Below are 15,149 nucleotides of genomic sequence, written 5' to 3'. Positions count from 1 at the left end.
GACCGATACCCAGCACAAGGCCGAGTGCAGATGGCATGCCCGACATGCTTAAGAGGGGCAGACATCCATCCCCCTTGTGTGGGCAGAGGTACGAAGAGTCGGCAGTTTTTTGCTTTTTGGTGTGCATCAATAGTGATACCATACCTCCGTTTAATTTATGATCTGACGGTCATTCCATCCCGAATGAGGTCCGACTTTTCTGGCAGCATCAACAGCCCCATGTCGGGTGCCATCGAACCAGCCGCGCAAACGCAAGTGTCTTGCCAGGAGAACGCATTTACCCTATTGAGGAGGAGTCAATAGACTTTCATGTCTTTCTCTACTCCGTTTGTCTTGTACTTCCCTCTACAAAACAGGTATCAATGTCCTGCAAGGCGCTCGGTCCGTTGCAATTTCCGGGTAAACTATCGCGGAGTGTCTTCCTGAGTTTGTAGACGCATATAGTTTGCCGAGATAATTGTCCTGGACTGAATATATTCTATATATAAGGTGTCGGATTCACCCTCTAATCCCGGTGTCTTCTTGCTCAATACTTATAGAATCGTGTAATATCACACAGCCCCTCTACCCCATGATAGCCACTGCACTATACGTGCAACAGGGTAAGTGAAGAATGATATCCAGTGCAGGCGAAGTAACCAATCTTGTGGGACCGGGACTCACTTCGCATACATGACTTGTGAATTGGATGAATCATCTTTTCTTCCTTTTATTCTTTCTTTCCCACATTTTTTCCCATTCTTTTGTTCCTTTTGGCCATTTTCTCTGTTTGTAAACCATGACATTCACCTTCAACACTCCTCTACAACCGCCTAGAAAGTACCTCAAACCAAACCAGTAATCCAGTTCATTACCCATTACCCGTTACCCGTTCCTACACCCATCCAACGTTCGAGTAAACCTTCCATCTCCAAACCAGTGTAACATCCCATAATCCAAGTACCGTACCACACACTCCCAGATTCCAAATATCTTGTATAAACAGAAACCCCCCCCCCTGGGAATGTCACATCAAACACGGCGAATGCCCCTGAAGACCTTGACTCCAGATCTCCTCCGATGGGAACCCTGAGACTCCGGACGACAACTATAGTGTAGGTCCATGTGTGGATACTATTTTGTTTGGTTGCCTGTGCGACTTGGATGGTAGGTATGGATTTTTTGGCACTGGGGCGGGGGGAGGGTATACAGAAGTAACTTTTTGTACCTCGTTGTCTTCATGGGGTACTAGTGGAGGATTGTCTGTGCGGAAGAGATTTCTTGGGCTGGTTACACGGCTGCGGGAGGTTATTGGGTCTCGTATTTTGGTTTTTGTGGGTGTTGGTGATGTGGGATCTATGTAGTGGATATGATATGGATATAGTATAAACATCATGTCAATGATAGAAAGCATTGTATGTAATGTAAAGGATTGAGGAAAAGAAAGAAAGAAAAAAATACCCCACATACAATCAAACAAGCCCCGTTTGACACTTCCCTTGACTCCAAAATAGTAAAACTAGACCAGGTACCTCCATTCCGTTTGATGTCATCTGCGTTTCACCCCAGGCAAGGATTATCATGGGTTTCCACAACCAGGGGTAATTCAATAACTAACTAACTAACTCGCTAGCCTACCATAACCTCTTCTCTTGTGGCCCGGACATTATATTACATGTGAATCTCGCTTGGCTCGTCGAGGGTCGAGGCTTGTACATACTTGTTCGAGAATCGAGCTCCGTCACTACCTGTAACTATCCTATACTAGACTACACTAGGCATATGTGTACATGACACAACCTGAAGTTATGTATGCACTCTCCATGCAGGTCATATCAGGCCATGAGAAGTACTAGTACTGTCTGTATCTCGACAACTGTTGAACATACTTATCTCGTACATGGTAGGTTATGTATATATGTATGTATGTATGTTCAGAATAAACCGGGTACTTACATGCGTAGCTAGTCTAGTCAAGTCTAGTCTAGTCTGTCTGGCAACGTACAATTCAATATTCTACCCAGGCTACCGGTCCCATCGTCCTCAATTCAATTCCCTATACAAGTACCCAACAGTCACAAAATGAACAACAACAACAACAGAATCCCTAACACTGGAAAATAACTTATTCCAAACTCACAACCCCTACTTTAATTCCTACCCACAAAACCCAATATACAAGGACATTCGTACAAATCAACCCAAAACCAAACCAAACCGAATACCCCTGTCCCAAACACCCGATCCGTCCCGAGGACTCAAGTACTGAAGTCAGTCAGTCCAGGCTAGGTAGTAATTGTACATACTCGCAGGATTCAAATTAGACACACGCATATATACACATATACACATACACATACAAATTATAAAATACACATATCATACACGGTCCATACCATACCATGCATACTTATGTAGAAAAGTCAGATCGAGGATAGGGGGTTGTTGTGCGACGTAGAACTGGGATTTCGACATGCCTGATTTCTAATTTTTTGCTTTTTTTTATTTTATTTTTTGGATCCGGTCTTGGGTAAAGGTACATTACCTAACCTAGTGTATGTAGTGTCGGTAGGTATGTAGTAGGTGCTGACTAGGGTGGATGTATGAGGATGCATGGAGGGTATGTACCTCCGTACATACCGTACTTTGTGTTCTTGGGGTTCCGAGGGTTTAAGAAGGGCGTGGGTCTGGGGCTGGGTTTTGGGGAGGGGGGCGTCTTCTATGAATGTTGGTTTATCTTGTTCTTGTTCTTGTTCTTGTTTTTGGCTGTTGGGTTTGGGTTAAGAGTTTATCAATTGATTGTTTCATTGACCTGTGCATGCTTGGTTGGGGTTTGATTATACTGTGAATGGTGACTAGGGTTTCTAGTTTACACTTCCAATTGTTTAGCTGTTGTTTACTTCTACTACTGGGATAAGTGAATTGGCATCCATGACTCCCGTCGGACCTCGTGCCTCGAAAGAGGAGTTCATGCAGGCTCTTGCCTTGGATTCGCAAAATCCACAGCATGAGCAGATTTACAGGGCTATGAGGGTATGTTCCGTCTATGTCATGTCATATTTACATCTACATCTATCGAATGCTGTATTGTACAATGGATGATTGATAGGAACAGGACGAAGCGATCATCGTCTACAATCGCCTCAACGAAGATACCTCGCATCTCCTCGACAGCGTAGCGAATGACCCGTCTACTCGGCCGCCCTTCTTCTGGCATCATATCCGTCCCGAGCGTCAACGGTGGGGCATCATCGAAATCGCACAGAATGCTGGGCCCTTGACCCGTCCTTTCTTCGCTCGCGGCGCCACGGCCGGTGAGTACGGTCCGAATTGGGTGGCGGGGTGGTTGTTGTATAGTGTGTTTCGGTCGAGGGATGTGCGGAATAATCGCAATCGGCGAAAGGGGGACGATCATGGTGTGTAGGGCTGATGTTTGGATATTTTGCCTGGTATACTAACGGGTCGCAGGTCAAGGCTCTAAGACGAAGAAGCAGGAAGAAGATGCGCCGCCGACGAAGTACTATGATCCGGTGCGAAATGGGTAGACAAGGAGTACGGAGGATATGCAGCTTTGATGTGCATGTAACACAATCCTTAATCATCGTCCTCGTTTTCTTTCTCTCGATTCGATCCGTTCTTTTGCGTTCGCTCCTTTCTTAAAGCTTCCGTCACGCGTTCATCTCGCTCGTCCTTCTTTTCATCCCACACAACGTCGTATTCTGCTGCAATAGTTTTGATTTCTCTTCGTAATAAATTCCCTTCATCGATCAGTGACTCCCACTCATGGAGGTCTACCCCCTTCCTCTCATACAGCTTCTTCTGTCGCGCGTTAATCGTAAAGTCGAGCGCTGACTTATATGATATTTCCCGGTTGTGATAGAGGAACCACAAGTAGCCCCCCATCAGAGTTGACAAACTGACCAGATACGTCACCGGTTCCATCGTGTCCCAGCCCAGGTCCGTCTCAAACGTCAACTTGTACACGAGGTACCACCACATGGAGAGAATACCGAACCCTCCCACGGCTACGCGCTGTGCTCCCCGGTGTGCCAAGGCATCACACTCGTGCTTGATCTCCGCGATGCTCTGAATCCTTCCGGAGATCTTCCGCAGCCGCATTCTTAAGAAGTGTGTCCGCTGATTGAAGGAAGGAACAGTTACATGAATCTGGCGCAGACCAGCCGGACCCCCTTCGATACTGACGATGAATTCTCGAGCCCGGGAGGCATCGCGGACAAAGTCGCCAATCTCGGTGGACTGGGACCAGCGGACGAAGCGTTCCTCGCTGTTGCTCTTGCCAGGCTCACCACGTCGAAGATAGCTGTATGTGTCATCCTCCTCGTCCGGTCGACGTCTTCGTTGCTTAGCTTCATGTCCTGCCCCAATTTCCCCCAGGCGGTGCACCTCAGTGTCGGTCGTCTCATACATCGATTTATTAGGCTTGACAGGGTTATCGTCCATCTGAAGTGCAATAAAAGAGACAGCAGGCGGCCTTGGCTTCGCACCATCGATTGAAATCGGGGGAATCTCATCCTGAATGAGGCGTTCGAGGTAGGATAACGGCTGCTGGGGATGGATCAAGATAGCTATCGGCTCAATGTCTTCACAAAAGTTAACTTCCTGTTTCCTCAACCTTGGAAAGCACAACATACCATCATGCTTACTATTATGACTAGCAGTAGGTAACGGAATAAGCACCTTGAAGAGTCTCGACGGCGTCGTCAACAATTTCCCTGCAACCCGGACCAATTAGTGCCCCGAAATGTATACATCGACAGGAAGCACACTCACCTTTCGACATTGCATTCGCAAGATTCGACTGCGAGTCCTGCTCCCCATCTTCACTCTTAGTACTCTGTTGCCGGTCCTTCTCCCTAATCTCAAGCCTCTCCAGCTCATCCCTCGTCTCCTTCCTGTCCTCCTGGATAGGATCCCAATGCGCAAATCGCCGCGCCTGCAGAAGCACGGGAAAATCATACCCCAAAGCCCTCCGACCCTGTCTCCCAGCCAAAACACCACAAACAATGCGCGACTGACCCACCACCGGCGAATTGGTATACAGCCTCGACCCTAGCACGCCAATGGGCCGTCTCATCATCGCCCCAAAGGCAGACACCCGACGCACAGCCGCCCTCATATTCGACAGACGGCCGTGTCCTCAAGAACCTAAAAGTCGAGACCAAAAACCATACAGATAAAAAAAAGTAACCCCCTTAGACACTAACAATTAGAATAATATATATAGTAAAAGCACCTAACCCGAAACCAAGAAGCGAGATTAAAGGTAAGAGAAAAAAGCCCCCAAAAACCAGGGATTGTTTATATCATAGCATAGCACCGCCTCCTTTCACGCATCCCCACAGTTAACCATTAATTTTAAAGCTCCCATGCCATCATGGCATCATAGGTTGACTTGGCATTCTTTGGGAAAACGAGATTGTATACGTCATGGTGAGTCAGCAAATTAAGCATTGCAAGGGGGAGGGGCTTTGCCGTTTTAGGGATAGTGGGATATATGTTATGCTAGAGTGTTGATTTGGTTTCTATTTATGGGCAGAATGCGATGTATGTGTTTCAGGGATATTGAGGTTGTCGGCACTGTGTAGGCATGGTGACGATGGTGGTTTTGTCGTTACTTGGGGTTTGGCGAGGCCATGGGGGTTTATGCGTGTGTCTGGGGTTGCGGTGAGGGGGCGACTCTGCGTACTTGTTTTCTCTGCAAGATGGTGAGATGTGAAGATCTAGGGGTAATTTCTGGTTTGTAATTGTTATTAGACTATTTGTTCTTGAGTTCTCTACTATTTTGGTGGTTGTTGGTCTTTATAGTTGTAGGAATATATATCGGTTTCACATTTGTGTATGCGATTCATTTGCAGAGTTGGAGCTATTTTAGATACCCACAAGGCCTTGTACTAATGGTCCTTCCTGGATAGACCATATCCAAGTACATACATATGTCATAAAATGAGAAAACGTTCATGCAACTCGGATCATCGGTTTTTTTTCTTTTTCTTTTTTTTTTGGATTACCCGAGTGAGGTAGAGTCGCGATGGTGGGGACACAGTTTCTAGGTATTAGTCGAGTATTGTTCTTAGAGTATACCAACTAATACCGTTTGAGAGTGGTGGTAATCTGCATGTTCAATTTTCATACTTATAAGTCAGAAGTATTAATGCTGGTCCTGAAAGGGACATTGTATATAGAACTACCAAGACAAACCAACGAATACACTGTAGGACAATAGGCTTCTACTTTTGCGTTACTCGGCTTGCGCGATGCATAGCATGGTTGCAAAATGACAATGATATAGGTGGTTAAGAAAGGGAGAATTAAAACCCCAGGTCTAGATTCAAGTCTTTGTCGCACAGACACATAGTAGTAGTAGTAGTGGTGGTGGTTGTTGTACCTGAAATTGGGCGCACAGGTACACTAATCCTACATGGCAAAGGAAATGGATGACTGGATTCATTCTCATATAGAACTAACTGGTGAAAAAGGGTCATTCCACCACTTGCACAAGTCAAAAAACGCTGGACAGCTCAATACAGTAATGCACACTCAATCTTATATCCACACCCAGGAATTTTGTAAGCCTGGTAGCACACGAGGGTATATCTGTCAATGGGCTGATTTTCGACTAAGGTCACACACGCTTCAATTGAGAACAAGCACTTCGATCTATCTGGATATTCAAGTCATGTCATAAGTCATAAAGTCGTTAGAGTCCACGTATTTTTTTTTTTTTTTTGCTTTGCACGTCGAGTTCCGCTTGATCACAATATTCTGAGGACAGCAGGGACGACTACATTCCACGGCTGCTAAATGCGAGGGCCCTCGATGGCACAACGGGTCTTTCCTGACTGAACCGTCCTCCCTCGTAGCTTTCGGGACTGCTCCCTCCGCTTCTGCTTCCTCCACTGGTCGAGGTATCGGTATCATCATAGCGAGTCTTTCGGCCAGTACCTATCGCCACAGGCATCCCCTGGACAACTCCTCCGTGGTCATGTCCAGCTGGATACATGCCATCGTTGACGGAAAAATTCCGACAGATGAGGTATGCTCGCATTGCGGCGTTCTCTCGAGCCAGTGTTTCGTTTTGGTAAACAGTGTCCGTCTGGTATTCCCGATTATTGACGCGAACAATGCAGGTATACCCGGTAGGGCCTTCATAGGCCTCAAACTGGGGCTCCGGCCAGCGGCGGCGTCGACAGAGACCTGTACGCATGGTTATTGAACTTCGAACTTGACTTCAGTCAGGCCCGCGACATTCGGAAGCCACCATGGCAATTTGCCGAGATGTTAACAAATCACATAGCATGCAACCAAGTAAATCTCTGATCGATGCACGGGATAGTCACTCCCCCCGAGGATTCTCCAAGGAGACAAAGAAAAAAGAAAAGAAAACTTAAGGGGAAAAGGTTCGAAAACCGCGATTGCCGCGATCGAACCAACCCGGGGAAAGGGATTTCTGAAATAGGGGTGGTAGAGTTGGGCACATTGCAACAGAGAGGCTACATACTCGCAAGGTATAAAACATAGTACATCGTGAAGACAGGCGGGTGTCCAATAGAATGTATGGTACAGAGACGTATCGAATGAGTATTTGCTGCCCTGGATCTGTTGACACTGCACAAGATCCTGGCAACCACACCCAAAGTATGGAAATAAGCCTATGCAAACAGCGCTTGTTGATGCCCAATGGCCACGTTCCTCATATGACACTTCAAGGGATTTGCTGTTTTAGAATAGCCAAGATCCCGTCATGAAAAGCGGATCAGTGGAGAGAGGCTTAGTATAGATTTGATCAATCTAGACAAAGACACGAAAAACGGTAAACAAATAGAACTAACATATGATGGAAGACAGGAACATCCCACGCAATGGTAGAAAGCAAGAAGGGAAAAATGAGAGAAGGGAAAGAAAGGCAGGCAAATATTATCATTCTAGCCAGGTATAATCAGTTCAAATACACAGGCGGGGCTCATAAAGCAGTAGTCAATAACTTAGGGTCAACAGAGAGGCAAAAAAAAAAAAAAAAAAAAAAAAAAAAGAAAAAAAAAAAAAAAAAAAAAAAAAAAAAAAAAAAGAGGGTCTAAGAAAGGGAAAAAAAAAGAAAAAAGAAAAAAAAAACCCCCCAACGGTCCTTTAACCGGGTCAATTGAGGCATTCTCCACCAGATTGGGGTACTGGCGCAGGTAACAGGATGAGTTCTATGAGCCATTGCGGATCTAAAATGTCCTAGCTTTGTTCTTTTCGAATCGTTTCTTTCTGGAGATCGAATACTGGAGAGCGTAGATTGAAACGTTGATGTGCTGGCATGGCTTTCCACCAGTGATCCAGTACTAGAAGACCCAAGACAACTTTGCTCCATATGCCACGGTGTAATTCGCCGCCGATCCAGGCGGCTAAGATTGACATGTTGCTCAGGATAAGAAATTCCGGTCAAATCGTCATTTCGGTCTACCATTATTCCTGCAGAACGACTGCCATTGCTCTGGGCAAGGGTTATAATCAGTAAACCTTTTTTGGTCCTTCTCGTTTCCCTCTTTTTTTTTTCTTTTTTTTTTTTTCTTATTGTTACCCTCCTTCCCTCCTCTTCTTACTAGTTCGGATGAGAAATTCTAGAACCCCGCATTATAGACGAAATCTAGAAATAATTCCCGTCGTTCCAGAATCAGCAAGCATAATATAAAAGCAATATATTAATTGAAAAAGAGGCGGCGTTGTGGAAGGCCACTAATGCATACAATGATGAATCCCAACAAGAGAGGGGTTCATGTCGCGCAGACGAATCCTGGTTATAATCTCAAAAAAAAAAATAAAATAAAAGAAAATAAATTCATATAATTATTATGGAAGATTATCATACTGTAATCAACTGGATGCCGACTTTGTGGGAGACGGGGGGGGAAATTAATAGAGAAAAAAAAAATAAAGAAAAGGAAATAAAAGGAAAATAAAAAAGTGTGCCACTTTAGTCAAGAATAGTATTAGCCACGATGGACCCGGCCACAGCTTTCTGCCCAGGCCAATGCTGAGGGAAGGACGATCACGATCATCATCGACTCGGTAAGTGATCCGAAAGCGTCTCCTGTGTGAATTGACCGCCTCCTCGGAAATATTAGATGTCTATCCTGTGATCCTTCAGGAGGGGCTTTCCAATTGAAAGGATCAAGATAGATAGACTGTTTTCATCAAGAGTGAGCGGCAGCTCCCACAAATTGATGGGCATCGTCATAAAACCCCCGGTTTGGACGATGATCAGCCGTGTGGGAAAACGAAATTGGTTCTGGATTTGCGCCAGTGGATCTTTGATCATATCCATTGGACGAGCCATTCCGTGGTTGGCAGACAGGCATCGGATGCAATGATGAGTTGGCAGTCTGGTCGTTTGGCGCGGCGGGGAATCCATGTCACTTTACACGAGACGAAGAGAGAAGTATAACCGCCATCCTGCAGAGTAGTAGTAGTAAGTAAGTAATAATGATCCTTCAATTGTCGAGGTTCCGCGCAATTCGATTGCAATTTGCACCCACTGTTGATCCCTATCCCCTACACTCGACTGGCAGACTGCAGTCTGTGCAGTGCATTGTGTGAGTCTGCCTTCTTTTTCCCTCGCAGAAAATAACGGGGGTAGAACAAGGTTTGGACTTTAACCTTCAGTTTTTCTCTTTGTATTGGCAAGTGGGGGGGTTGGAAGTAACGTCAAAAGAATACAAGACATAGTGGGAATTTTGGGACGGAGGTCAATGTCACGATGAAGGAATATGGTTAACTGTATCAGCCTGAGGAGAGGCGAACGCCAAACGAAAGAAAAAAAAAAGATTGTTAAAGAGAATTTCTATAGAACAAATGCTTCCGGACCATCGAGTCCGCCACCTGAATGATCAAGGTATAGGGCAACCGCTGACTCAGTCATACACGGGGAATTCAAGTTCTGCAGGCAAAATCATTCCACTTCATGCAGTGTCCAACTGCCGGTACTACCAACGTCCCGTGATTTCGTCCCTACTTACCTACGGATTCCATCCCTTACGTCTTGTTCGTTTACAAACACAGCTCATCAAGTCTCGAGGTTACTGGATGACGCGTTCTCAGGTGAACGTATGACATGGTGTCGTGAGCGAGAGTAACTATGGTGATGCATTTTTACTGTACAAATAATAGCAATCTGCCTTATAGATCATTTCTCATCTTCAGTGCACTCCACACTCGTTGCTTTGTCCACTTCTCCTTTTCCCAGAATCAACTAAACCTCAAGCGGTACATTTTCGTACCATGTACGCATATTCTCGGCAGCCTGATGGGGAATGACATAAAGTGGGTGGAGCGCTGTGAGCCGATCCTTCTCATCAAATACACTCAAGTCTGATCCTTGATTGTCCGAGCTGGTGACAGGAAGGAATTTCCAGGAAAATGCCGAGGGGAAGTCCTCCTTAGAGCTTGCGCTAGCATCGGTATGGTAGTGGTGATATTGGGTCGTGCTCAGCCCAGTGAGAGTATAGCATGTGTGGTACGAATCTGGATGTCTATGTTTGACAGTTAGCTTCATATATTGCGTCGCAACGGAGATCTATATAGAATGACCATACTTTCCGGGCTTGTCACGAAGCCCTCCATGCTTTCCCTGACAGCAAGCAAGGATGTATCTTGTCAGCCCTTCACGGCTATAGAGGTTGCCAGTTGAGGTCTGCTGAGGAGCTGTAGCTGGTTGGGTGCCGTTAATTGCGGATTGAATCAGTGGCCAACAACCTCCGACCCAAAAGCTGTAACATCCATCCACCAACTTGTTGGTCCGTCCAGCGAACCCTCCTTCAGGAGCGTACTGTCGAGCGGAAAGCCATGATAGGAGCATTGGAATATCCACGCATCTAACATTCTCAGCAAAAAGTGGGGTGGTAGCAAGCTTATGCACTCCTTACCTGGAGATGGTCGCTTCGGGCTTGCCTAGAATGCATAAGCACGCCAAAGCGCAAAATGCGTAGGCGCCATGCGCCTCCGACCCGGGATTACCGGAGATGCCACCTTCGAATGTCTGGCCTATGACCGACCTGTGAGCACTCCCGTCAAATAGACTAAATTAAGATACCACTTACATCTTGACAGATAATCTGACAGACCACTTGTGAACGTTTCGAACCCATGCTTCCGAGCTTCAGCATCAAGTGGCAAGGTTAGTGGCAGGTCAAGGAGCGATATAAGCACCATCGCGCAATAAGCGCCTCTGGTATGATACTCAGTCAGATAGAGTAGCCGGACGATAGATTGGAGAGCTATTACCTCACATCTTCTTCCCCACCCTCGGAGACTCTAAAGCCACCATCGGGCTGCTTCAACCTTCCGAGCCACCTCCACCTAGTCCCAAGTTAACGGTGCACAGATCTTCAACAGTGGCAGCTATACAACTCACATTGCCTTTCGATCGATCAATTGGAAGGCCTCTTCGCCACCAACCATGGCGAGTGATAGCACGGCAGCATATGTGGGTGCGCAGTGGGACAGTTGGCCATGTCCTCCTCCAAACCCACCAGTGGGGTTTTGCATAGGTATAAACGACGTAATTACCCTGGAAAGGAATGAATTTAGACATTGAGTCACCGATGGCAGTAATCGATGATCATAGGCAGAGTACACTCCCCAACGATCCTAGAACAGTTTGTAAATCAAGGCAACCAGGTGCTTGCTTACCGTTCACGGAACTGACTGATGTCTTCATCTAGTAGGGTTAAGCCAGCTAGAGCCCAGTAAACCATCCAGGGACGACTGGCATCAAGGGCCACAAAGCTCCCCGGATAGTCCTCTAGGGAGTCATACAGATAGGCAATATGATCATCACGGTTAAGTGCCGGTACCCCAAACTGGTTGAACGGTCCCTTTTGACTGTTATGGATACCTTTCAGGAATGGTAAACATTTGTTTACTGTTTCTTCTTGAAGATTCGTTGTCTCGGTGGTCAGAGCGTCTTGGAGGATCGGCAGCTCCTTGAACAGCGCTGGCACCGCCGGATGTACTTGAGTTTCGCTCATTCTGCTCTGCTGCTTAGGCAGTGTATGATCCTGTGAAAGAGTTGTCGATGACGGACGGCCTTCTGCCGGTTGGTTGGGCGTGATGCTTGACTTTCCCGCTGATATTTGACTGGTCGAAGCGAAACGAACTTTTCGACGCTGCTTTCCTGTCGCTGAAGTGACAGGCATGAAATTTTCCGAGGAAGCTTAGATCTGTATATAATTTTTGTGAACAAAGGGAGCTAATGTCGATAACAATCGTAATCAGGTAAGCGATCTCACTGCTATTGTTCTGTTATTGGCAATGGAGAAAGCGCATTCATTGTTCTTTTTTCCCACTTGAGCGGGTGGGTCACCCCTCACTATGGTAGACACTTTTTGCCCTCTGTGCAAGTTTACTATGATTGTACTCTTCATTCACCAGCCTCCTATCAACTTGTAGGAACTCAATTATAGAATGCTGCTATTACAAGTGTTGCATTGTTCTGGATTATTACTCTAGATATTTGTGTCTTTTTAGGGTGTAGTAACAGGAATGTCAAATCCAAACCGAAGATCCATATTTTCCAGACCCGGATGTACTCCGTACTGTACTTACCGTCACAACCCTCCACGTTCTGTCAAAGAACCCGTGGTCCCGTGACGAGCATTCCTTTTTCCTCAGGCCCTCACCAAAAGCAAAGTTGGAATGGATCAGCTGGTGGGCACGGGGAGTGAAGGACTCAAGCCAATAACATCTCGTAACCAAGCCAGATGGGTACCTAATCCGGTATTCGCGCTACGAAAAGCCCTTGATGGACTAACAGAGGCACTTAGTCCAATTCTTAATCCTAACTAGTTGTTGATCAACTAACTTAGGCGTCTGATGAGGGGCTTTCGGCTAAGAAATCCAATCACCTCTTCCAAGACACTGTTATGCAGCGTACAACACACAAAGGAAATGGATAACGATCTGATATCACGAGTAAGATGTTACCTTGACTGATCGATAGGACCCTTTTATCTCGATAGCTAATAATCGTGAGCGAACAAGGTCTGCATATATCTCATCAGGATTCAAGGTTAGTCAAGGGCGGCACTACCTAATGCCTATTCCTGGTACAAAGTATACCGCGATGATTCGCGCACACAGACCACCACGTACAGCTACGTTCCCACCAAGTATAGCGCTGATCAATCAGCATTAGACACAGCCACTTAAGCGCCAATTTCGTCAACAAAGACATCCACCATCTGGAACTGGACTTACCTATTCTGGAGCTACGCGTTGGATATGTTATTGCATGCGGCGGATGGCGTGGCAAGCTGCGAGTCAGAACCCAAGCGAGCCGATACGATTTCTTAGTCGTAGGCAAATGGAGTTTGTTAATGGGCTTTCTCGATGTGGAACCCACGGGCCTTCAAAAGCTGAATTTCAGATGCAAAACGGTTATCTTACGCCTTAGCCTGCCTTGCAAGAACCCTGAAAAAAAAAAAAGAGAGAAGAAGCTAAGAAGCTAAGCGCAACCTTGTCTGCTTCTGTCTCTTTTTTTGGGTCTGCTCCAGTGGGTAATGTGGCCACGATTGACTTTTGTCATCGCTCCCAGCTTTAGGGATTTGCTCGAGCGCCGGTTTTGATCTATCACCTTCGTCTTCAAACCCCATCAGCATTGCTGGCACTCATGCTTTCATGGATCAACCCTCGGCTGTCTACCGCTTGAGGGTCGAGAACAAACTTAAACTCAAATATCGGAGGTGAAACACCTCGCAGCATTCAGAGGAGATATAGGTAAACTGTTCCTAAGAGCGTGAGAGGTGACCTTTTTCCATGACGGGACTTGTTGAGGAAGAGGAAGAAAAAGAAATCAAGACAAACAATCAAGAAATAAATAAAAACATTTAACCGAGGACAACCAGTCAGCAGGCAGTTTATCATTATCAGCATCTCATCTCATCTTCATCGCGGAGGCGCCAAGTGAAGAACTAGTCCAAAATGATTCTCTTTTCCGCACTCAGAACAGCCCTGTATGGTAAACCAGGTAATACGGTTGAAGCTACTGCAGCGTCAGCCGCCCTGTTGTCAACATGTGTGCGTCAGTGATTGAACGTTGACGGAGGTGAGGCTATAATTGGAAGCTAATATTGACTGATTCGTCTGAGCAATTGCTGCAAGCCTGGACACGCCATCCATACAGAGAGCACAGTCTGCTACAAGGTAACCCATCTTAGGTAGTAGGTAGAGAGCACCTAAGGAGGTCCTCAATTACTATACCGTGCGTACGGGTATGGTCAGCGGGGTCTTTCCGAGCCCCAACATTATTGCCACAGCCAGCTGAATCGGAGCCAACTACCAATGGGCGGGGAGGCTTCGTCGAATAATAACGATCTTGGTGGTTTCCACTGATCTTCTTTCCCGAATGTGCACCCATGTGCCTTTGACGGAGGAAACCGTGGCTGTACCGTGGTACTCGGGTAAACGGGACCAGCCTCTCTTTACTCTCACGCTTATTGTCAGCACGAAACATACACATAGTTGTGTTGAGTTTGTTGACAAGGAGTCAGGAAAAAACTAGGAAAAAAAAAAAAAAAAAAAAAAAAAAAAAAGAAAATGCAAGGTGAATGACAGACATTTGTGTTATTATCAATGGCTGCTCACTAAGACATATGATGAATGAGTGCATGATGTACATCCTTTTGAAACGTAATATACCTGCTTACTCTGTACAGTAAAGAACAAACCTCCGTTTGGAAACGCCGCGCTAAGCACGGTAGGGAAATCGGATGCATGTGTGTATCCCACTAGCGTATCTATAACCCTAACAATTGGCGATCTGACAGATAAAAGGGAATATCATGAGACTCGTCAATCGAGGAATGTGTCGAAGGTTCCGGGTGGTGTATTTAGTATTTACTCAACCATTACCGTACAGGGTAGTGGGGAGAAACTGGTCCACACTGACTGTAGTTTGACTAGTTTGATGCGGATATTACCCTAGAAGCCTGTCGACTAGTACTCGTGAAAGTTATGGTTAAATTGGTTCGAGTATTTTGTTGCCACTCTGACGAAGCCGTTACCAGAAAAGACAGAAAACAAGAAAAATATACAGAGTACAGTACAGGTTATGTAGGTAGAGGTGCGAGTGAGTGAGTGAGAAGAGAGAAAGCGGAGAAGGAAAAGATAAATTA

At 46.0% G+C, this 15,149-nt stretch overlaps 7 protein-coding genes across 7 annotated transcripts; 1 reads left to right on the top strand and 6 right to left on the bottom strand.

The window, feature by feature from the left end:
* Positions 1-614: 614 nt before the first annotated feature.
* On the bottom strand, positions 615-1,182 carry BDV38DRAFT_263520 (uncharacterized protein). Its single transcript, XM_032056194.1, has one exon. The coding sequence runs from the start codon at positions 856-858 to the stop codon at positions 694-696; it is 165 nt and encodes a 54-aa protein (XP_031907808.1). The 5' UTR covers positions 859-1,182; the 3' UTR covers positions 615-693.
* Positions 1,183-2,910: 1,728 nt separating this feature from the next.
* On the top strand, positions 2,911-3,524 carry BDV38DRAFT_288398 (uncharacterized protein; the record flags this gene model as incomplete). Its single annotated transcript, XM_032061027.1, has 3 exons — positions 2,911-3,012; positions 3,095-3,395; positions 3,448-3,524. The coding sequence occupies 3 exons, from the start codon at positions 2,911-2,913 to the stop codon at positions 3,522-3,524; spliced, it is 480 nt and encodes a 159-aa protein (XP_031907807.1).
* BDV38DRAFT_263519 (uncharacterized protein) lies at positions 3,043-5,332 on the bottom strand. Its single transcript, XM_032056193.1, has 3 exons — positions 4,771-5,332; positions 4,632-4,712; positions 3,043-4,580 (listed from the first exon to the last, which is right to left on the bottom strand). The coding sequence occupies exons 1-3, from the start codon at positions 5,114-5,116 to the stop codon at positions 3,574-3,576; spliced, it is 1,434 nt and encodes a 477-aa protein (XP_031907806.1). The 5' UTR covers positions 5,117-5,332; the 3' UTR covers positions 3,043-3,573.
* Positions 5,333-6,483: 1,151 nt separating this feature from the next.
* On the bottom strand, positions 6,484-8,009 carry BDV38DRAFT_263517 (uncharacterized protein). The gene is made up of 2 exons (XM_032056192.1): positions 7,499-8,009; positions 6,484-7,194 (listed from the first exon to the last, which is right to left on the bottom strand). Exons 1-2 carry the CDS (start codon positions 7,521-7,523, stop codon positions 6,782-6,784), a joined length of 438 nt encoding a protein of 145 aa, XP_031907805.1. The 5' UTR covers positions 7,524-8,009; the 3' UTR covers positions 6,484-6,781.
* A 904-nt stretch (positions 8,010-8,913) lies between these two features.
* BDV38DRAFT_263513 (uncharacterized protein) lies at positions 8,914-9,787 on the bottom strand. The gene has a single exon (XM_032056191.1). The coding sequence runs from the start codon at positions 9,389-9,391 to the stop codon at positions 9,101-9,103; it is 291 nt and encodes a 96-aa protein (XP_031907804.1). The 5' UTR covers positions 9,392-9,787; the 3' UTR covers positions 8,914-9,100.
* A 381-nt stretch (positions 9,788-10,168) lies between these two features.
* Positions 10,169-12,266, bottom strand: BDV38DRAFT_263512 (CAAX farnesyltransferase subunit beta RAM1). Its single transcript, XM_032056190.1, has 7 exons — positions 11,668-12,266; positions 11,390-11,545; positions 11,260-11,334; positions 11,076-11,203; positions 10,902-11,019; positions 10,572-10,850; positions 10,169-10,508 (listed from the first exon to the last, which is right to left on the bottom strand). Exons 1-7 carry the CDS (start codon positions 12,171-12,173, stop codon positions 10,229-10,231), a joined length of 1,542 nt encoding a protein of 513 aa, XP_031907803.1. The 5' UTR covers positions 12,174-12,266; the 3' UTR covers positions 10,169-10,228.
* Positions 12,267-14,085: 1,819 nt separating this feature from the next.
* On the bottom strand, positions 14,086-14,533 carry BDV38DRAFT_11737 (uncharacterized protein). The gene has a single exon (XM_032051066.1). It carries the CDS (start codon positions 14,492-14,494, stop codon positions 14,189-14,191), a length of 306 nt encoding a protein of 101 aa, XP_031907802.1. The 5' UTR covers positions 14,495-14,533; the 3' UTR covers positions 14,086-14,188.
* Between the last annotated feature and the right edge of the window lie 616 nt (positions 14,534-15,149).

The sequence above is a fragment of the Aspergillus pseudotamarii genome (genome assembly GCF_009193445.1).
Source record: "Aspergillus pseudotamarii strain CBS 117625 unplaced genomic scaffold BDV38scaffold_100, whole genome shotgun sequence".
NCBI classification, from domain to species: Eukaryota; Fungi; Ascomycota; class Eurotiomycetes; order Eurotiales; family Aspergillaceae; genus Aspergillus; species Aspergillus pseudotamarii.
This window is presented reverse-complemented; position numbering and strand designations above follow the sequence as displayed.

Bases quoted from the DNA above. Each gene is read 5' to 3' on its own strand.
- BDV38DRAFT_11737 (XM_032051066.1), bottom strand. From the start codon at position 14,494: ATGTGTATGTTTCGTGCTGACAATAAGCGTGAGAGTAAAGAGAGGCTG.
- BDV38DRAFT_263513 (XM_032056191.1), bottom strand. From the start codon at position 9,391: ATGGATTCCCCGCCGCGCCAAACGACCAGACTGCCAACTCATCATTGC.
- BDV38DRAFT_263520 (XM_032056194.1), bottom strand. From the start codon at position 858: ATGGGTAATGAACTGGATTACTGGTTTGGTTTGAGGTACTTTCTAGGC.
- BDV38DRAFT_263512 (XM_032056190.1), bottom strand. From the start codon at position 12,173: ATGCCTGTCACTTCAGCGACAGGAAAGCAGCGTCGAAAAGTTCGTTTC. The intron at 11,546-11,667 runs GTAAGCAAGCAC...ATTCCTTTCCAG, and splicing joins ATCAGTCAGTTCCGTGAACG to GGTAATTACGTCGTTTATAC. The intron at 11,020-11,075 runs GTAAGTGGTATC...GGTCGGTCATAG, and splicing joins GTCAGATTATCTGTCAAGAT to GCCAGACATTCGAAGGTGGC.
- BDV38DRAFT_263519 (XM_032056193.1), bottom strand. From the start codon at position 5,116: ATGAGGGCGGCTGTGCGTCGGGTGTCTGCCTTTGGGGCGATGATGAGA. The intron at 4,713-4,770 runs GTGAGTGTGCTT...TCCGGGTTGCAG, and splicing joins TGCGAATGCAATGTCGAAAG to GGAAATTGTTGACGACGCCG. The intron at 4,581-4,631 runs GTATGTTGTGCT...ACTTTTGTGAAG, and splicing joins TCATAATAGTAAGCATGATG to ACATTGAGCCGATAGCTATC.
- BDV38DRAFT_263517 (XM_032056192.1), bottom strand. From the start codon at position 7,523: ATGTACTATGTTTTATACCTTGCGA. The intron at 7,195-7,498 runs GTATGTAGCCTC...CCATGCGTACAG, and splicing joins CTATGTTTTATACCTTGCGA to GTCTCTGTCGACGCCGCCGC.